Raw genomic sequence first — 21,265 nt, 5'->3', positions numbered from 1 at the left:
ATGAGCCTGGCTCTGTTCCAATAAAGATTAAAAAAAAAAAAAAAAAAAGGCAGTGGGCTGGAGTTGGCCCCAGAATTACAGTATGCTGATCCCTGCCATAGGATATCTTGAAAACTTAAAAAAAAAAAAAAATCTTTAAATACATTTTTAAAACCACCAGGAAATTTGACTATGGAATGAGTAATAGATGATATCAAGGAATTGCTAATTTTGTTCTATACGATAATTAATGGTATAGTGGTTCTATATGAAAAACGTCCTTTCTAAATCATTTTAAGATGTATTATTCTGTAAATAAAGCTACTTGATAAGGTTAATCAGTGTATCTGTCTAAAGGTCTATAACATCAAAGCCTCAGCTATTTTAAGTCCACACACACATAATTTACTATATTTGAGAATACTTCTTCCTATTTCTTAGAGGACACATCGTGGGGAACACAGAAGTGAAATGATAATCTGGGGATTTGCTAATTTTTAAAATGAAAAATAATCAAATATAGCAAGATACTGACAATTACTGAATCTGGGTGATGGGGTACTAGAAGTTTGTGGTATGTTTTCTCCTTTTGAGTATGTTTGACATTTTTCATGAAAGCAAAACCCAGACAACTGTTAAGACCCAAAGGGTTGGGGGTGCCTGGGTGGCTCAGTCGTTAAGCGTCTGCCTTTGGCTCAGGTCATGATCCCAGGGTCCTGGGATGGAGCCCCGCATCGGGCTCCCTGCTCGGTGGGGAGCCTGCTTCTCCCTCTGCCTCTGCCAGCCTCCCTGTGTGTGCTCTCTCTCTCCCTCTCTCAAACAAATCAGATCTTAAAAAAAAAAAAGAAGACTCAAAGGGTCGTAGCCAGAGCAGGTGGTTTACAGAAGGGCCCACAGCCCACACGTGGGCTGTCCCACTTGCCAGGCCCTCCCAGAGGGCATCCGCAGGGGGCCTACCTCTGCTGCACCACCTCCAGATCCTCCAGGCGCTCAGGCAGGGCCAGCCCGTTGAGCCACTGCTCCTTCTCCTCCACCCACAGGCCACAGGCCCCCGCCTCGCTGAGCATGGTATAGAGCGCCAGGGCTGCTTCCAGGGCCCGCGCACGCTCGCCTGCCCGGGCCTGCAGCTCCTCGTAGTGCCGCTCCAGGCTAGGCACCCTGCCCTGCACCTCTGGTGTGCAGCTCAGCGCAGGAGGCAGGGCGGCGGCCTGTTCCCTCAGGGCATCCAGGGCTGGCCGGTGGCTCCGGATCTCCTCCTCCAGGGCCCGATGCTGCCGGGCCAGGGCCTGCGTGGAGAACTCGTCGTGCCCCAGTTCGGGGCTGGACACCAGGCGCAGCGCGTCCACCAGCCAGGCCTCCATGTCGTTTGCATCGGCCTGGAACTGGTAGAGGCTGGCGGCCTGGGCAAGCCGCTGGGCACGCTCCTCTGCCAGGGCCTCCAGCCGCTCCCACTGGGCCTGCAGCTCGGCCATGCGGGCGGCAGCCTGGCTGGCCCCGGGATGGCCCTCTGCAACTAACTGCTGGCCCTGTTCCAGCGTCAGCTTCAAGGGCCCCCGCCGGCCACTCATCTCACCCCTCAGGGCTGTGTGTTTGTTGAGCAGGCGGAGGACGCCAGTCAGGTCCCGGCCAGTTTCTGCAGAGGCCAGCAGGTGTTGCTGCTCCCGAACCCAGGCCTCAGCCTCACCCACCTCCCAGAGGAAACGCCAGAGGCGCCGGGACTCCTCCAGCCGGGCCCGCCGGGCCGCAGCCAACTCGCACAGCGCCTCGTAGCTCTGCTCCAGGGAGGCCACCCGCTCTGACACCAGCTGGGGGTCGCATGGTTTGTACTCTGAAAAGGTCGGGGCAGAGGGTTGAGAGCTGTAGCCCAGCCATCCCGCTGCCCCCTACCCATCCCTGGTTATGAATCTCTACACACACCGCCCCTTAAGCCTCCCTCCCTAGCTCCGTCACCTCCATGCAACCCTCATCCTTCCTGTCCCCAATTTTCCCAGTCTGGCTGTTTTCCTTCCTGAGCCGCTCCCTGCTCAGCTCCTTCCCCCCAGGGTTCACCTTTGCCTGGGTCACAGAAGCGCAGTGCAGAGGCGCTGACGGCCCGCACCCTCTCAGCCTGCACGGCAATGTCCGCTTCCACCAGCTCGTGCAGCTGCAGCAGGTCCTCCACTCCGGCCAGATGCTTGCCCAGGTCGTGAGACTGCAGCCGGCCCTGCCGGGACAGGCGGCGTGCCCGTGCCCATCCGAGAGCTCCCAGGTCCCTCCCCGCCAGGCCTCTTTCAGGCCCACCGCACGCACGGGCCAACCTCGCTCCCTCTTCCTGAATCCACTGCACCTCCCAGCCTCCTTGGGTGGCTGCAGGGGTCACATGCAGATGAGCACAGCCGCTCCTGTCTGTCGGCCCCCACTCACACACGCAGTGATGCCCCAGTTCTGTCCCGGCACCCCGGCCATCTTGTACTCAACTCCCCTCCTGTGGAACGACTGACTTTCTTACTAAATCTTGCTCCCGAAATCTCCGTTCTGACTCATCTTCTCAGCCCCAGAATTATCGCCACCCTCCTATGGTCACGGCTCAGCCCCCAGCACCCCAGCAATTCCAGGGTCTCTCCAGACCCACCCTCATCCCCATCCTTTGCCTAGATCGCTGCACAGCCTCTAACTGGCCCCTCGGCCCCCCTTGGGCTGTCCACGGCCCTCCTTCACACTGTGGTCAAAGTGACCTTTGAAAACATGAAGGCAGAACCACGTCTCTCTTTTCCAAAACCTTCTGATTGCGCTCAGTTCTCCATGTTACTCTGAACAAGACCCAAACCCCTGAGCAGGCCTGTCAGGCCCTGGGGGAGCAGGCTGCTCCGCCCTTACCTCATCCACGGCCCTGCAGTGCCCCGGCCCTCCTTCCTATGCTGAACACAGCACGCCTGTGCAGGCCCCGGGCTGTTCCTTCTGCGTGCAACATTCCCTGCTCACAGCCCCTGTGCCGGCTCCTTGTGTTAGTCTGCGTTTCCTCAGAGGCCTTCCAGGACCACCTCACCCCGTGGCCCTGTTCAGTTTCCTTGTAGGTTCTTTGTCTGCCTGCTATTTTGTTTCACGTGGGCCCAGGGGTTTCCTCCTCAGCCTCCTCCCACCATGATGTGAGCCCTGCGAGGGCAGGGCCCTGTTTGCTCCGTGTGCCCGCATCGGGGTCAGGGCCCGGCACCGAGACTTACTCCACCAAGACGCGCCAAGGGAATGGACCTCCAGTCGTACTCCCACAGTCCTGCTCCCCCCTCCCTGCCCCCTCGTCCCACCGTTACCTTCATCTCTTCCATCCAGTCCATGAGGTAGAGCAGGTCCTGAAACACCTTCTGCAGCTCCAGGTTGAGGAGGAGCCGCTCCCGCCGGGCGGCCACCATCTGCCGCAGGAAGTCCCAGAGGCGCGCCACGTTGTGCTGCCGCGCCGCGATGCGCTTGATGTCATGGTAGCGCTCGGCCGCCAGCTCAGCAGCCACGGCATCCACGGCCTGCACCCGGCCGCTGTAGGCCACGATGTCCGTCTCGATGGCCTCGTGCTTCCGCACGGCCGCCTCAACGGCCGCCAGCTCCAGCCCGAAGTTGTCCTGCGGCGGAGGGCAGGCGAGGGGAGGTGGGGGAGGTGGGGGAGCTCAGGCACCCCAGCTCCGCCTGCTCGCCCCTTCTGCCCTCGGGGGCACTTCCGCTGCAAGATGCCAACTCCACGTGGTGGCTCTGTTTCCTCTCTACCCTGTCCCATCCCGGACCCTTTGTCCTGTTCAAGCCTCTGGCCCTGATTCGGGGGCGGGGGGGGGGGGCTCGTTGGCCTTTTTTTTGCGTGGGAGAACCCGCCATGTTACGGGGCTTGTAACCCACCTCTCTCTCTCTCTCTCTCTCTCTCCCACTTCTCCTGCCCACCCACGCAGGCCAAGAACCCCCCTGCCCTACCTGGGCCACGAGGCGCTGGTTCTCGCCAAGCCAGGTCTCCCGCATGGCGGCTTTGCGGTCGAAGCGGGCGGCCAGCTGCTCCAGCTTCTCCTGGCGGATGAGCTCGGTGCGCAGGGCCAGCTCGCGCTCATGCTCCGCTTTCTCCAGCCGCTCCCAAGCCTGCGAGGTGGGGGGACAGCATTGGTGCCAAAGGACCAGGGCTCAGGAAGTGAGGGTGGGGAGGGGTCATCGCGACTGGGGGGCACACGATGCGTCCCAGGGAAGCTCGGTCTAGTGGGTGTGTGGAATGTGGTCAGTCAGACACCTGTGCACGGAAGCATGACAAACGGACAGTGTAAGCGCCACGGGGCCACACGAAAGCACATCTGCTGGCCGAGGAGGACTGGAGGGGGACAGGGTACAATGAAAACCACTGGCCTTGTTTGTGGTGGTGGGACCGTGGGTGAACCCTACTACTTATACTAATCTTACAATGCCATCTGTGAAAAAAATAAAATAAAGGCAGAGAGAGTGAATCAGGGCCATGCCGAACAAGATAAGCGACTGGGGTCTGAGTTTATGGTGCGCACTTCCATGGAGAGACAGAGGGAGGAGGAAGGGGGATGTTCGGGGCGCACGACAGCATGTGTGAGTCACGTCGTCGGTACCACGGAGGGCCTTGGGCAGCCGGGACAAGCGTTCCGGTCAGGGCAGTGGGGGCTGGTGCCAAGGATGGGACATCTGTGGGGCGGGAGGGAGGCTGTGCACCTTGTTGATGTCAGAGATGAGCCGGCCCTCGCGGGGCGTGTAGACCTTCTGATTGTTGGCCCGCAGCTTGCTCTGGGTGGTGAAGAGCAGAACTTCCAAGTTCCCCTTCTCAGTGAACCTGAGGCAGGAGGCCGGGCTGGGGTCAGAGTCAAAGGCCACACAGGCACAGGGACTCTACATTTCAAAACGAAGTGTCCTGTGGTGCTTTTCTTCTCAAGATCTCAGTGCAAAAGCCGGAAAATATGGACAAGCAAAAAGAACGTAATTTTAAAACAAATGAAAACCAGAAAGAAATGACCAGTTACACTTTGGCATGCACCTCAAATCATTCTTGGGATGTGTAGGAACAGATGTTTTCTGGATTAGTATTAGTTTTGGAGCTGAAACATACTAACTCCAAAAGAGCTCAATAATAGACAAACCAAAGTTGTAGCATGTACTGTACAGAGCTGCGTACTGGCGATCCCACCCTTGAAAAAAAGTCCATTTCTAAAACAGGTAAACAGTCAGAACCTTTGCAGTGTGCACGGCACCAGCCACACTCCCGTGTTGCTGGTGATGACCTGCCTGTCAGATCCAATCCCCCTGTCCCTAAGCCGGGAGTGGGTTCCGAAACACCCGGCCAGTAATCTTATCTGAGCAGATCGCACTGACTCTACCTACCACAGTAAGCATCTCCCCAGCATGACTTTTTTTTTTTTTTTTTTTTAAACGGATCATCATTTAAAAAATTTATCTTGGAATTGCTTCTGGCACTTTGAGCTGGGGGAAATGAGCCTTCACTGCATTTATGTCCTGCCAAATTTCCCTCCCAAAAGGCCACCCTGATTTAGGCTTCTTCTCCCATGAGCATGGCTCAGGGCCGGCATGCTGCAGCAGGGGGTGGCCCAGGAGCACCTACTTGGGTGGCTTCTCCACGGTGCGGTAGGAATTGAAGGACTGCAGCTGGTTCTGGACCCCACTCAGGGAGTTGGCCAACTGCCGGTCATTGAGGGTGACAATTGTTTGCTCAATCCATTGCAGCAGCTCTGAGGCCAGGGACTCATACTTCTCCACCAGGCGCTCGGCCTCCATGGCATGGTCCAATACCTGTGAGACAGCGACAAGGGGGTCCTGCCTACGGGGTCCCTGGCCCAGCCCTGCAGCTCCCCCCGTCTCTGCTTTCGCGGAGGAAGACCCCCCTAGGCAGGACCTCTTTTCCAACCGCCTCACGCGGGGTCAGGGGGGGTACCTTGCCAATCCTTTTGCCTTCCACAGCCAGGGCCTTCATCTTGGAGAAGTAGTGATAGTAAGTAGCCACGTAAGTGATGATTGATTTCTCGTCTGGTTGGTCCACATTCACATCTGAGAGAAAGGACCGCTCAGGTCAGGCACTGATGTTTAGAGATTAGAAACCTGCCTCCCAGAAGAACACCTGCAACTGGGATCGCTTAGCCCAATTCCAGGGTCCCCCACCTCAGTCCTCTGAAACTGACATCCTTCCAGCTCCTCCCAGGGCAAAATGACAAATAAATCATTTGGACTAAAAGGACATGAGAAAGTGAAGTTTTTTTTATTTTTTTCCCCCTCCTAGGAACAAGCAGAGGACAAAATGCAGAAGCCTGAGGAGGCTTTTACCCAGTATTTCCAATGGAGACCAAAATTACTGTCGAGGGCAGGAAAGGCAAGAAAAGAAACAGTAGTCCCGTTTGGGGATGGATCTTGTACTTAGGGGCTGCAAAGATGTCTAAGAAATCAGTGGATTTGGGGGCAGCAAGATGGAAGATACAAACTAAGCTTCCCGAAGCCAGGATGTTCAGAGGGACAGGCCCATCAAGCCCTAGCAGTTCTCAGGGCCATCTCGGGGCATGGTCATGGCTATTTCTGACCTCAATCCCAAAGTTCAGCTGCGAATCCAAGGAGGTGAGTGTCCTTCAGGAAAATCAGCTTGTACCACAAAGACCAAGGCTGGGACTTGAAATGCCTGGGTTCTACGCCCACATTCGGCAGGTTCCATCCTACCTACAGGGAAGACTATAGGGCTGGAAGCCCTTGTGACCCCCTCTGAAAGCCCACAGGCAAGAACGACCCATTGAAATCATGTCATAAAGTTATAGGAGACTTTGCTTTACTTAAATGTTCTTTATCATAACTGTGCCTCTCAAATGCTTTCCCAGGAACCTATGTTTGCCTGACTTCCATTGCTAGATGGCTGATGTGTGTCACTCTGGACTGAGATGGGGCTACGGTGGGATGGTAAACAGGGAGAAAATAACCGAGACCCAAGTCTGCCCAGTGAGCTTAGGAAGGGGCGTTTCCAGCAGGGAAGCCCCTTGGCCCTTCTCTGCCTCCTGTTTCTGGCGGCACCAAGACTGTTCTCCCCGAGAAGTGGCTGAGGAAACAGGTCTGGAGTTTGGATCTCTGCTCCACCCGCTGTTAAGACCTCGGGAAAGTCACTTAACCCTTGGATAGGTCCCCATCTTCTCCTCCATAAACTGAGGACTATTAATAATGGCCTTGATTTCCAGGGGGTGTTGTGAGGATTGAGTTGAGTGAAGCATGTGGAGTACGGGGCCAGGTCCAAAATAAGAGCCCAGGGGCCGCTGCCAGTCTCACCAGCATTAAGATCAGAACCACAGGGGTCAGTAAGCAGGGCCCGCTGACCGTAATGCCAGAGCAGGGTGAGATCTCAGGGTCATGCAGCTTCACTTAGAACCCTAGAATTTTAGAGTAAGAAGGGCCCTTAGAGACCACAGAGACCAATCTTCTCATTTTAGAGATGAGGAAAAGGAGCCACAGAGAGGCTAAGCGACCGGCTCTAAGTCACAGAGCTGCTCCATGGTGGGGCTGGCCTAGAACCACATTCGAGGGCTCTTTCTGCCACAGGGCTGCCCCTCTTCCTGCGGCTTTTTTTGTTGGGGGGGGGGATATAATTTTCACACCATAAAATTCACCCTTTTACAGGAGACTAGTCAGCGGTTTTCAGTACATTCACAAAGCTGTGCAGCCCTCACCACGATCTACTCCAGAACACTTCCATCACCCCCAAAGGAAACTCCGTACCCATTAGTGTTCACCTCCCCCCAACCCCCTACCCTCAGCCCCTGACACCCACTCATCTGCCTCTTTCTCTATCCCACAGCATCTTCTTTACAGCACTCTGCCCCACCTTCGGGATCCAGCAGCTTTGTGAGCCCCAGCTCCTTCTCAGCCAGATTGAAAGCATTTTGCAGATTGTAGTGTGCATTGCACTTCCTCAGCGACTCAAAATCCAGCAGATCCGGCCTACAAGGGGAGGCAATGTAGAAGGTATCAAGAGCGCATGAGCTCCTAAAGAGGAAAAGTAAAGCCACCCCTGTCTTTATCCCTGTCACCAACTCCATTTTGTCCCGAACCAGGTACCCCAAACCCACTCCCACTGCTGCCACGCCCCTGGGTCCCATCACAGCCCTCTGTGCAGCGTGGTGCCCCCACATCCCAGCTCTTCTCTGAATGCCCAGCTCACGGTCCGTCCAGGCGTCCGTGCCCCCCGGGCCCTGAGCCCAGCCAGTGGCTCCTCACCGGTGCTTGTGTACAATGGCATTGAAGGCCAGCCCGTCCCTCCAGCTGGTGGTGAAGTTGTGCACGTTGACATTGGGATACCTATAACCGGAGACCGGGAAGAACAGTGCGTAGGGCCTAGCCCTGGTCTGTGACTCAAGGATGGATCCCCAGCTTGTGGTTCCGGGAGCCCACCCCTCCTTTACCGCACAGCCTCGGTGCATCCACCCCTCCAAGGCCACGGTCCCTGGGCAGCCTCACCCCGCAGTCTTCATCTGGCACCACAGCAGTAGGGCATCCTTGGCCGACTTCTTCTCCTTGTTGTCTTCTGTTTCCACGCTGATGTCTTGGATCTAAGAAGGAGAGAAGGAAGATCCTCACTCCCTGAACACGGGCTCCTGGAGTTATTGGAGATACTCCGCAAGACACAGCAGGAAACTGCTCTTGAGACTCCTGTAAGGGGGCGCTGGGACAGAGCCGGGGGACCTCTCCTCCTGGGCTAGTGACCACAAAACATCGGTTCAAAAGGATTTGAGGCAGCAGGATGTGGTCGGAAGTCAGAAGAGTGGAAGTGCCTCAAAGCGAAGGATGCCAGCTCCTCCGGGTGGGGAGCTGCGAGTGGACAGGTGAGCACTGCCTGAGAGCTGGGGTTCCAAGGGGTTGCTGACGGAGCTCTGCTCGGGCTGGGAGGAGCAGAAGAGGTTACACCCGGGGAGTAAGGGGACAACCGGGAGAGTTGTGATGGCATGAGGACATTGGGCTGCTTATGCTCAGAGCATAAGAAGCAGTAGGAGGATTGTTTTAGGGAGGCAAGCAGAGTTTGAGGCAGAGGTGGACCAATGATCAGGTCCCAAGTGCAGTTCTCAAACTCTCAGGGGTGAAGGTCGGTCCAGTTTGTAAAATCTCCAGTCCCTTGTGGACCAACGTGTGGTCCTACCACATGTGGCCAATAAACAGACCAGGCCACGGGGAACCTGCCACAGAAGTATGACAACACCCACACTGGTCTCTACCCTGTGTAAGGAGGAGGGTCTCCGGGTCTGCTGCCTGGATGTCACAGCAACCGTAAACTGCTACACGAGGTTCTAGACCCTCTGTGTCTTTATCGGTCCCGCCGTGGACCAGGGGTGCCTGTTCGCGGTACAGCACCGATGTGTGAAGGACACTCTGCGTGACGCTCTGCCAGGCTACCTGGAACCGAAGGATGATGGTCCAGACCAGCCCAAGGGTCAGACGGTGGTTTCCGTCCACAATGTCATGGGAGCCCATGTTTTCCAAGTGCACTTTCTGCTCCTTCAGGAACTGCAGCGCCTTGTCCACGTTCTCCAGACAGTGGATCCGCATTCGGCCTTTTGTGGGCTTTGGCTGTTGAGGGATAGGAGACAAAATGACATGGGACCATGGGCCTCCTTCTCCTTCCCTTAGCCTTCTCAGGGCCCTGCTCTGCACACCTTCCCCGTGAGCCCCCTCAGAAACACAGGCACAGCCCTCAAGGCTGGGCCAAAGTTCACAGAGCCAAAGCTGAGGTTCCAGAGGAAGCTTGGGCAGATTAAGATTCCCAAGGGAATTAATTGCACCCAGAGTGGGTGGGAAAAGAAGTGTTTTCAATGGGGCCACTGTTCCTGTCTTCGTGAAGCAATGCTCCTATTTAATCCAGGCAGCAAAGCCTCTCAAAATGAAACGATCCTCTGAGGAGAGGGCAGCCAACTGCTTCCCACTCTGTGCCATCACTCTTCTAAGGGCAACTCCCAGCTTGTCCCCCTGACCACTGTTTCTTGGGCTCCCTCCTCCTTCTGTAACCACAGCTCACCAGTGTCTCTCCCGAGAGCACCTCGAGGAGCCTCAGGAGGTTACGTCCATCCCGGAGGTCGCTGTACAGGTCTCCCACCCGGCACGTCACCCGGGCCAGGTGCGAGTTCACCCACTTGGTGAAGGTTTTCTTCTGCACGGCTTCTCGCTCATCTGTGGTGGCAACATGGGGTCATTTCTGTCCTTCAAGTACAGTGCACCTGCTTCTAAACACCAGTTGATGGGGTTGGGGGGCTGGGGGGTGCTTGAGAGCCCAGAGGTGAGGTCTGGGAAGGAGGAGGGGAAGGAAGATGCCTAAGACGAAAATCCCTAACTTAAAAAGCAGGGAATAAAGAAATTGGAATGAGCTCATAAGGTAAAAAAGAGCAAACAAGCTTTGAGAAGAAAGGATGAAAGAAATTAGAAGCAGTGAGACATGTGGGGAAAGGTTGGGGTCTGGGATCACGGCTGCCCTCTAACAGTGGAGAGACACTGTTACTTCACCAGAGCCTCGCTGTCCTCATCTGTAAAACGGGCATACTACTTGACTTTCTACTTCAACCCGTGACTGTTGGTGAAATGAGACAATGTACGTGAGATGCCTGGCACACGTGATGAGTTACTCTCTGATGAGTTACAGGTATCCAGGCACGATCTAACCTGAAGGAAAGACCCAGAGCTGCTCAGGAGCAGCAGGAGGTGTGGCTGTTCTCTCTGCTGACGGACAGGGCGTGGACTTAAATCAAACCAGCAGCTTTTCCAAGTGGTCATTAGAATGACATGATATTACAGAGGGTCTAAGCCTCCTGAGTCAGCTTGCTCTCCTGGGATAATTTAAAGAAAAGACGGGCTCCTCTACTTCTGGGGTGGGTTCATTCAATTGGTTACAATGGGATCCAGTCCCGAGACATCAGCATTCCAATGCTAAGAAGGAAAACAATCCTGAGAGTTGGGAATAGGGAAAACACTGAGCCCAGAAACACAGGGGGGATAAAACAGGCAGAGTTAGGCACAGATCTCAAAGAAAGTGAGGAAATGCCTTGCTGCCTGGTCCACAGGAGAGGCTGCTGATGAGCGCATGCTTTTTAGGTTCCATGGGAAAATTAAAATTTTAGACGTTATAAATGACAAAGTGAAGGAAGAAGTCCAGGCCATTGGAAGCTGCTCTGGCCGCTCAGATTTCTGCCCGTTTTCCCCAGAGAAGCCCAGTGCTTCTGGGGCCTGAAGAGTCACTTTTGTTTCCTTCTCAGCACCAGCATCTCGGAAACCGAAAAGACTCAGCCCTGAATTTCACATTCCTGTGCACCTCACCCATAAAACATAACGACACACCCACGTCTATTCCTGTCTCTCTTACCTCCAACCCCTGTACCTAGGCCAACCTCTGGGTTGTAACAACTGCACCAGCAGACCCCGGCTCTGTGGGCCTCCTTTCAGGGTCTCCAGGCCCCCTTGCCTGAGCTGGGGATTGCCCAGATCATTGGTCGTTACTGGATCGGTGAAGACCGCTCTGATGCCAGGCAGACTGGGGTGAGGCCATTTGGGCCCACAGGTGGAAAAAGAGAGGAAGACAGAATCGGTGGCAGCTAGGAGAAAATGGGGCAAAGCCAAGGACCAGAAATAAAGCATAACTTTACAAGGTGTCCACAACACCCACAGACACATCCCCCCGCCCCAAAACACAGTGGGTCCCAGGAATACACGGAAATACTGGGGCCAAGATGAACACACGCCTTGCTCTGCATCTGAGCCTGTCTGTACCAACTCCCTTTGACACACTCCCTGGTTTCCACACACCCACTGCTCCTCACACACGTTTAGACACCCACTCAGAAACCCAGGGTGACAGGGACAAGCCCTGGGTGGCTCGGCCTCCCGGCTGACGGCCCTCTCTCCTAACAGGTGCTTCTGTTAGGAGGTGAAGCACCTCCTAGCAGGTGCTTCACCTCCAAACGCTCCGCGCCTCCGTGCCTCCCCGTGTGCTGACACGGGCGCCGCCACCACGCTCACTGTCCCTTCTTCCGGGGGGGGGCCCAAGCCTTTCCCGTCTCTGTCAGCACCCATGTGTTTCCCGGCCTCTTGTAATGACTCCCCGCGCACACTGTCTCCCAGCACAGACCGCCGAGCACGGACCGTGTCCCACTCGACGTGCTTCGCTCCGGCCCCTCCGGCCCGGGGCCCCTCCGTCCCCGGGGCCCCCCTGGTCCGCCGCTCACCTTGAAGCTGTTTGAAGCGGCCTTCCAGCACGCTGGCGTACTGAGCGGGGTTGATGAAGGCGGCTGGCGACAGCAGGAGGTCCCCCGGGCTCTGAGCCCCTTCCACCGCCTCATAGTAAAAGTCGCCCGCGCCGTTGAGGCCGGGCCCGTGCGCCCGGCTCACCCCGTTCCCATTCATGCCGCCCGCAGCCCCTCACGCGTCCATGCCCTGCCGGCGCCGGGCGCCACGGGTCCGCTCCCCGCCGCCCCTGGAGCCCGGGGTCCCGAGCGCCTGCGCTCCCGGCGGGGAGTCGGTTCAAAGGCAGGGAACGTGTCGCGGAGCGGGAGGGGGGGGGTGGGAAACGGAGCGCCCGAGCTCGGGGGCCAGTCGGCAGAGCACACCTGGCCGCGGCGAGAGGAGACGGAGGCGGCTCCCGACAAACAGGTCGGACGGTGCCGGGGGAGGGGCGGGAGGCGGAGCGCGGCCGGCGGCGGCTGGCCCGGCCCTGCGGGGCGAGCGGGGAACTGCCGACGCCCGGCAGACCAGCCTTCGGGCCCCCAGCTGCTCAACGTGGGCCCCCAAAGCCAACTCCTGCTTCCCGAAGGTCTGCAGGTGGGACAGGGATGGCCCCTCTTGGGGTGACTGTGGGAGGTACCCCCTTCAGGACCCCAGCTTTGATCCCCAGCTCGGAGGGCGAGGAGAAACCAGCTCAGTAGGTGCCTGGCACTCTGCAAGGCGCTTGCTTAAGTTCTCTTATCTGTGAATTGGTGTTCCAATCTTTCCCCACTTGTTTGTCACCACCTCCAGTTCCGGCCCCTTTCCTGCCACTGGGCTCACCAGGCCCTCCTCAGCCAGGCCATCCCAGGGCCCCCAGTGCGTCCCACTACTGCTGGGACATCTGCCAGATTCTCTTCCCACCTCTCTCTGGGCTTCAGCTCATGTCCCTTACAGCCTACTCTAGCCTCTCTCCTGTCTTCATTCATTATTTATATGGCACCTACTGGTGCCACGTGCAGTGCTAGGTTAAGCCCACACAGAGATGCCTCCAGGAGAGCCCAGTTTGGTGGTGGAGAAATGACAGCTCAAGGTGGCATGTGTCACATGTGCACAAACACGGGGACAGTCCTGGGTGGCATGTGGCATGTGTACAGACATCAGGACAGTTCTGGAGGCAGCATGCATCCAAAACCGGGGTGCCAGGGAAACGTCTCCACACAGAAGTGACATTGTCCACAACCCACTGTTTTGTGTCCTCTCGTCTATAGAAACACTGATATGAGTATTTCATAAGCCAGCCTGAAGACTCAACCAGAAGGGCAAAGAGGTCCAGGAGAAAATACACGATAAGGGGTTCCCAGAGCTAAGGCCACCACCACACAAGGGTGTTCGGATGCTGTGCTGCCTGAACAGAATGAGCTGGAGAGCTTTTTAAAAATCCTGATTTCTGGACCGTAGGTCCAAGATCCTAATTCAGTGTGTCTAGGAGGGGGCTTGGGAATGTGTATTTGTAAAAATGTCCCTGGATGATCCTGTAGAGAGTGCTGCCCGGTTTGGGAACCACCTCCTCAGTGTCTCCCTTCTTCCAGGAGGCCACCCACTCATGCTGGGGGCACTGCCTCCGTTGCGGGGGGAGTAGATGTGGCCTCTCTCACTGCGTGGGGCTGGGAGGCCAGTAGGTGGGTGGAAGAGATAAGGGTGGGATGGAGGAGGAGGGAAGCCAGACGGGGTGGGTGGCCTTAGGGTGTGTGGGTGACTCAGCCCCACGCCAGCCGCTGGTGGTGTCAGGTGGCAGCTGCACTCTTGTTGCCATGACAACTCCTCCCCGGAACGCAGGGAGGCCCGTCAGACGGGTTTGTTTGTGCTCAGAAGAGCTGAGGGAAGAGCCCAGGCCGTAGGGGAGGGCAGAGGCTGAGGCGGGTTGAGAGCAAACCCAGCAGAATGGGTGGTGCAGAAACCAGCGGCGGGTGGAGGGAACCTGCTTCAGGGAACAGGTAGATGAAATAATGGGAGGAACAGGCGGCAGGTGGAAGGAACAGGTGGGGAGGGAGCGGGGAGGATAATGGCCTGGGAGGGAGAACAGGTGTGAGAGGTGACAGAGAAAGCCAAGGAAGACCCAACAAGGGGGGGAAAGGGAGAGATGGGTGGAGATGGCAGTACTAAATGCAAAAGAGTTAAGGACCATGACTCAGGGACAGAGGGGAACAGAGCTGAGTCCTGTGCTTGCGAGAAGGGAAACTGGGGAACATTCTGGGTTGTATGAGGTTTGTTCTTGGCGCTGCAGTTGGGGACCAGGGGCTTGATGGGGTAATCTGGATTAGCTGGCAGCTTAGAAAGAAAGCTGGTCTTCCCACGAAGTTGGAGGACTCTCCCTGACAAACTTCTCTCCCTCCTCAGCATCTCCCCTGGCCCTCCCCTGACCTCACCTGCCAGGGCCTTAATGCGAGACCTCTCAAAGAGGCGGGCTGAGCTGCTGTCATTGTCCCAGTCCGAGTCAGGCAGGTCCCAGCGGTTGTTGATGTCACTGTACTGGCCCTGGATCTCCAAGCTGTCGAAGTCTGTGGGTGACAGGGTGCTGCTCATGGTGGTAGGTGGCCTCCTGCTCCTGCAAGGGGGAACGTGGCTGGTGAGGGGCGTCTCAGGACCACTGAGCCCACTACTTACCATGTCCTTCTCTCCTCTTGCGTTAGATCTGCTTCACTCTCCTGAGGGCCAAAGGCTGTGGTTGGTTTCTCAGTCAACAGAGATCAGCCCCTAGTGGGAGGGGGGAAGCCGAGGTGGGGAAGCAGAGGGGCAGGAACCCAAGAGATGAACGAGGAGTGAGACAGGAAGGCAGGAATGTCTCAGAGTGTGGTGGCAAAAAGGAAGGGCTCCAGGGAGGGACAGTGGGCAAAGCCAGGGGCTAAAAATGGAGATGGCTAACAGCATGGCTCAGGAGGGCCGTGCACAAACCAGGGTAACGCAGGAAGCAGATGTGGGACCCCGTGGGCAATAATGAGTATAAACTGGAGTGCTTTCATTTCCTGGCTCCACAAACTGTTCTGAGCTCCCACTCCACGCAAGATGACCTCCTATACCCAGTAGGTGATTTGAGATGAAAAGACCCTAATCCTGCTCTCCAGCTGAGATACATTTATGATACACCAGGAAGCCTGTGATGCACTCTTCGGTAAGTATAGACAAAGTGCCCAAGAGTTCAGAGGACACAGTATGGTTTTCTCCCCTTTGTTTTCTTTTGTTTGCTACAGGAAATACTTAATAGGTGCTGGATAAATGTCAGCTGTGATATGTGACTCTGCTATGTACATGCATCACCTCATCACAACCTCTATGGGGCAAGGGTTCATTGTCATCCCCATTCATAGAGGAGGAAGCCGCACCATGAAAGTTAAGTCATGGTTCAAGGTCACGTGGCTGGAAGGAGCGGAGCTGGGTTTTAAAGAGAGGCTCTTTCTGACTTTGGGGATCAAGCTCTTAATCACAGCATTTACATGTTCCTCGAAAATCCTGGAGCCCTTCAGAGCTCCCTGGGAGAGATCAGCACCCGTGGCTCCCTTCTAGGGCCCAGGCTAGGGAAATTAGGACCACATATGCTTGCCAGCACTACTCGGGACTCTACGTTATGCAAACTCTGTCCTTCTCAAAACTAACAAATGAGCTTCAGATTAGCTGCTAGGGATTTAAAAAACCCTCTACTGTCTAATTTCTTGTGTAATTCAGCATTCAACAGCCATTCAAGGGAACGGAGGGTGCTGGGTCTGCAACTTTATTAGAACCCCAATTCTGCATTTCTCGTTTTCCTAGCACCTCTCAAACACAAAAACATTTTAACCCTTAGCACTACTTCCTAGGGTGGAGGCTATGATCTTGGCTGTCTCTGGTTCCGGAAAGGTAGACAAGAGAAACTCATATGTGGTTCAGGGAAAGAAGAAGGGATGGGTGGTGACTTGTGGGTGGGTAGGGAAGTGTATTCCCCTGGGCACACAAAAGCAGAACTTGGCTTCTGTCATTAACTGGTTCCATGAAGCTGAGCCTGAACCTGACCCACAGGAAGCCAGAACTGTCTGCACCTCCCCTTTCTCTCAAAGAGAAATCAGGCACAGGGATTTCCCTGGGAGTAGCATTAATGAGGTGTGAGGGAGCTAGGGTCTCAGGTTCCTAGATTGGGTTTTGCATTCCCTGTAAAAGGAAAGAGAGCTTAATTTCCACTAGCCTGGGACACTTTCTCTTTTAAAATCCATCATTTCTCTTTTTTTTTTTTAAAGATTTTATTTATTTATTTGAGAGAGAGAGAATGAGAGATAGAGAGCACGAGAGGGAAGAGGGTCAGAGGGAGAAGCAGACTCCCCGCTGAGCCGGGAGCCTGATGCGGGACTCGATCCAGGGACTCCAGGATCATGACCTGAGCCGAAGGCAGCCGCTTAACCGACTGAGCCACCCAGGCGCCCATAAAATCCATCATTTGTCTTAATCCCCAACAGATTCTTTAAATTTGCTCTGTAAATATTTATATAAAAATAAATTCTAGGGCAGAACTGAGTCACCCTGAGCAAAGAGTGCTGTGGGCAAGGTGTGACCTGAGCTAGAGTCACCTAATACTGGTAGGCACTGAACAGGGAAGCAGCCCAAGCCCCAGGACCGGTACCAATCCCGTTTCTCTCAGTCCTACAGATCGAGGCTTCCTCGCCAGTAGCCACGCGCTCTCTCTCACCTAGCTCTGGGGTTGACATTTCCAGCACTCACGCTCTCTCCACGTAGACCTCCCCACAAAAACTCCTACATATGATACCCTCCAGCCTTCTGTTTCCATAACTCCTTTTCCTTTCATCAGGAGTCACAGACCTACTAAAGCCAGCCCCCAGGCCTATGGCCAATAAACGGCTTAAAAATAACTGATTTTGGGGGTGCTTTGCTGGCTCAGTCGGAAGTGTGACTCTTGATCTCGGGGTCATGAGTTCGAGCTGCACGTTGAGTATAGAGATTACTTAAACAAATAAAACTAAAGAAAACAAAAACAAACAAACAAAAATACCCAACTGATTTTGGATTCCCTTAGGTGGGCCTGCACTTTCCAGTTCTCCACAGACCCCACCATTCCCTTTTGTCTCCTTCCCAGCCATGTCACATATTTTGGTTAACTGCCGGGGCCCTGAAGAACTCTGGGGTTTTCAAATGCTCCTTTATATCTTAGTACTCCACAAAGAGCAGACACTTAAAGAGGCAGACTGTCTTACTCTGTCTCCAAACCACTGTGTGTCCTTGGGGCCCCATAAACGGCACAACACCTAAACATGAATTATTCTGGCTTCCTTTCAGTGATCCAACCTGGTCCTCCCCTACTGGGACCCAGGCCTGGGATCCAGACCTCCCAGTGAGGTCTGGTTGTTAGAGCGTCTCCATGGAATCCTATAATTTGGGGGAGAAAGTATGGAGTTGGAATCTCCCCTCCTCCCAAATAAAAATGCAGCCACTTAAATGCTCCTTTGGCCAAATCAGATTTTGACACACATGCTTTGTGTCCAGAGTTCCCAGGGATGCCGTCATATAGATAAGGAACCAAGATGGCACTGGTGTTCTTAGATCATGGATCTCTATAGGGCCACATGTTGGGACCCCAAGGAGTTTGTTCCCATGGACTTGTATGTGAATGGTGCTCTCTGGTGGTGTTCAGTGCCATGGTTCTGAGGGCCTCTGAGTTTTGGTTTACAAGCATTTGGGCTCCGCAGTCCCTGGCCTTTTGGACGATATGCTGTATTCTCTGTTCCCTGCTGCCATCTCTAGATTCCTGTAGTTCTCTATGGAGTTTCTTTACGTAGATCCTGCTCTGGGTTCCTTCACTGAGTATATCATTCCTCACCTATGATCGGGGTCTCCATACTCACATTTCCCTAGTCTGCCTGTCCAGCAGCCTCATGACCCCTTGTCTCTCTGTACACTGGAGAATCCTCAACCTTATTCTCCCTGTGGATTCCCAAACTCTGGCAACAGGACGACACAGCAGCTAATCCAGATTACAGTTTCACGGGCCCTTATTCTTAGCCACTGACCTCGAGGCAAGGCCCAAGTAGCTTACATTTTCATGCTAGAATAAAGCCAACTCCCACCAGCTACAAACCTGGGGGTCCTGCTCGATTCTCCACCGGTGTGCTGCTGGATGCAGACTCTGTTCAGCCTGCGGGGGCCGGGGCGGGGGGGGGGGGGGTCCTCAAGGGCAGGTGCCCCACTTCCCCTTTCCTCCTGTTTTAGCTGTAATGCAGGCTAGAAATCTTATCCCCCAGCTAGAGCCTGTCTTGTACCCTAATTCCTCCTCTGGCCACATCCTGCTCCTGATTAATTCTTTACCACCCTCAGAGAGAGTTGACGGTTCCCTCCTCCGCGCTCCCACAGCACTTCCGCGCTCCCACAGCACTTCCGATAGCGGCTATTATTGCCCCCATCACATTGTATTACATTTAGTTGTTTATGTGTCTCTCTGCTAGCTCCATTGTTAACCCATTGAGGACAAGGGCTGTGTCTTACTCATGTTTGTCTTTTCCAAGCCCAGTACAATAGGTATTCAGTAAAGAAATAGTGAAAGACAGGGCGCCTGGGTGGCTCAGATGGTTAAGCATCTGCCTTCGGCTCAGGTCATGATCCCAGGATCCTGGGACCGAGTCCCGCATCGGGCTTGGGAGCCTGCTTCTCCCTCTGCCTCTCTCTCTCTCTCTCTCTCTCTGTCTCTCATGAATAAATAAATAAATAATCTTAAAAAAAAAAACAGTGAAAGACTTGACCATAATTCTTTTTTCCTCTTTTTTTTTTTTTTGCCAGCAAATTACTGTCTTTCTTAGAGCTGGAGAAAAACACAAGGAAAGAATAAAAATGGGATTGGAGAAGACACTCTGTTGGAGTACTCTCAGGGTTAAACTCTACAGTTCAGGCTCAGGGATTCTCAAACTTGCATGAATTACAATGACCTGGAGGGCTATTAAAACACAGACCACTGGGCCCTGCTCCCCGCCCCCCCCCCAGGGTTTCTGATTCAGTAAATCTTGGGTGGAGTCCAGAAATTTGCATTTCTAACTTGTTCCCAGAGGATACTAAAGTACTGGTTTGGGGACGACACTTTGAGGGCACTGTTGTCCAAAGATAGAGGAGCGGTAGAATTGGTTAGAGGAGCTATGAGGACTGAAGAGACACGAAGTTTTGGGAGTGAGTGTCTCCCGAGGTTAGCTTCTGGGTGGGTTCAGGCTCTATCCAATGCTAAACTCAAAATATAACTTCTCTTGAGAAACCCCAAGACCCACAAAGAGCCAGAAGCCTCAGGCGATGAGAGAGGAAATGAAGATGGAGTGGACTCTTAGATCTAATGAGACAAATAGAGCTGATGCCCTGACACAGGTGAATCACAGATGTGCGGAAGGATGACGATATGGCTGGAGATGCTATGGGGGGGGGGGGCGGTAGAGTTGAACAAATGACAGCAGGATGAATAATAGATGAGAAGAAATGGGGACCTTGGCCAAGTAAAAATCTTATTTGACTCAAAGTACAAGTGGGGCGGCAGAGACATAAAAGGAGAAAGGGATCACAAATAAACTCAGGGCTCCTAGGAGGGCAAAAGAAAGATGCACTCAGGGCAATCAGAGACCCTTGTGGAGAAACAAACCCTAAGCCATTTCCCTCAATGCTGTATTCCTGGTGAAACGCAGGCACTCTCCTCCAGGGAACTTAAGGACCCCAGCTGAAGAGTGGCACTGAATTTTTGTTTGATCTTCTTTGGACTCCTCCACTCAGGGCAGAATTATTCAGACTAATTTTCACTCCCTTGCTACGCCCCTCCCCCAAGCCTGTACCGGCTGGTTTACATCAGTTTCTCCAAGGGACAAATCTAAGATCCATATTAACTTTTCCTTCTCTAAACCTTTCCTCTTCTGAATTGGCCAGGAGGTTGGTCCAGCACCCGACACCAAGACACATATTTGGAACTCACTCTGGCCCTTTCACCTTCAAGGAGAACTGGTTTGTGAATACCCTTGCCCATGCCTGCCTGAACCGACCGGCTCCCCAGAGCTAGAATTGTCGCTCCAGGGAGAGGGAGAGGAGGAAGGCGGCTGAGAGGCAACCCACGGAGACAGCATGCAGCAGGTTAGGAAAGGGACAAACCCGCAGCGCAGCCGAGCATGCATGCAACGCCATGGGGTCAATGGGGTAAAGTCGTCCCGCGCCAGAGTGGACAGTAAATGCCCACCGTGGTGCTGGAGTTGAAACACCCCAGCGAGGAGGCCTTGCCCGGTAGTTCTGTGCGGGGCGGACTCTAAGCCATCTGGACGTCCCGGCCACAGAAACACCTTACGCCGCTCCTTCCCCACCGCCCGAAGGGGCTTCATTCTCCCTCTGCCAGTGTTCTGGTCACCACAGCCAGCCGTGTCCCCTCTCACACACACTGTGAGAAAGCATAAAGGAGAGCATGGAGCTAGCTACCAAAGAGGCGAGGAGGAGCCCCCTCGGCTCCAGAGGGAAGCCCCCAACAAGCTCCCGAGCGGGAGCCGGGCGCGACCGCAGCACCTGGATCCGCGCCGGCCGGTCGGCGGAGGAGACGCGGCGACTGGAACAGCCGGCGCTGTCAGACACGCTCGGAGCACAGCCGACCCGATCCCTCAACGCGTTTGTCAGCCCCAACTCTTGCAAGACTCTTCTCTCCGCTCCGGAAAGGCCCGCGTTCCCCACGCCTCGACCCTCACCCCCGGTACCTGGGTGGCTGGCACATGACTCTCCATCCTGTCCCCGGGACCCGGCGGGAGCGAGGGCCAGGCGCCGCATCCTCCCTCCCGGGCTCCCCCGGCCCCGGCCCCGGCCCCGGCCCCGACCCCGACCCCGACCCCGACCCCAACCCCGCTGCCCGCACGCGGCCGCACAAAGCGCGCCGCCCCGCCGCCGGGACAAAGCGGGCCCGGGCGCCGGCACCTACCTCGGTGCGGAACGCCGGCCGGGCAGGCGGGAGTGCGGCGGGCGGAGGCGCACCGGTAGTCGCCGCGCCCGCAGCCCGGCCGCGAGGGGCGGTTGCGGGCGGCGGCGGGTGGCCGGGCGGCTGCGGGGCGCACGGCGAGCGGCGGCGGGCGCTGTCACG

At 55.3% G+C, this 21,265-nt stretch overlaps 1 protein-coding gene across 4 annotated transcripts in view; it reads right to left on the bottom strand.

Moving 5' to 3' along the window:
* The window catches only part of SPTBN2 (spectrin beta, non-erythrocytic 2), a 38,375-nt gene that overhangs the window by 16,004 nt on the left and 1,106 nt on the right, over positions 1 to 21,265 (bottom strand). The window contains exons 1-14 of one of the 4 annotated variants that reach the window (XM_025879283.2): positions 21,107 to 21,227; positions 14,583 to 14,761; positions 9,986 to 10,137; positions 9,367 to 9,540; positions 8,437 to 8,528; positions 8,197 to 8,277; positions 7,805 to 7,920; positions 5,888 to 6,000; positions 5,558 to 5,745; positions 4,657 to 4,774; positions 3,910 to 4,068; positions 3,267 to 3,569; positions 2,029 to 2,182; positions 937 to 1,807 (exon numbers count right to left, since the gene is read on the bottom strand). In XM_025879283.2, coding sequence (XP_025735068.1) covers positions 937 to 1,807; positions 2,029 to 2,182; positions 3,267 to 3,569; positions 3,910 to 4,068; positions 4,657 to 4,774; positions 5,558 to 5,745; positions 5,888 to 6,000; positions 7,805 to 7,920; positions 8,197 to 8,277; positions 8,437 to 8,528; positions 9,367 to 9,540; positions 9,986 to 10,137; positions 14,583 to 14,739 — 2,678 coding nt within the window. In that variant the 5' untranslated portion in view covers positions 14,740 to 14,761; positions 21,107 to 21,227. Of the gene's footprint in view, positions 1 to 936; positions 1,808 to 2,028; positions 2,183 to 3,266; positions 3,570 to 3,909; positions 4,069 to 4,656; positions 4,775 to 5,557; positions 5,746 to 5,887; positions 6,001 to 7,804; positions 7,921 to 8,196; positions 8,278 to 8,436; positions 8,529 to 9,366; positions 9,541 to 9,985; positions 10,138 to 11,320; positions 11,550 to 14,582; positions 14,762 to 20,879; positions 20,980 to 21,106; positions 21,228 to 21,265 lie in introns of those variants that run through there. The other 3 variants (XM_073883419.1, XM_073883421.1, XM_073883420.1) reach the window with 3 other exon arrangements.

The sequence above is a fragment of the Callorhinus ursinus genome, unplaced genomic scaffold (assembly GCF_003265705.2).
Source record: "Callorhinus ursinus isolate GAN/ISIS: 27379988/994484 unplaced genomic scaffold, GSC_fseal_2.0 scaffold51, whole genome shotgun sequence".
Classification (NCBI taxonomy): domain Eukaryota; kingdom Metazoa; phylum Chordata; class Mammalia; order Carnivora; family Otariidae; genus Callorhinus; species Callorhinus ursinus.
This window is presented reverse-complemented; position numbering and strand designations above follow the sequence as displayed.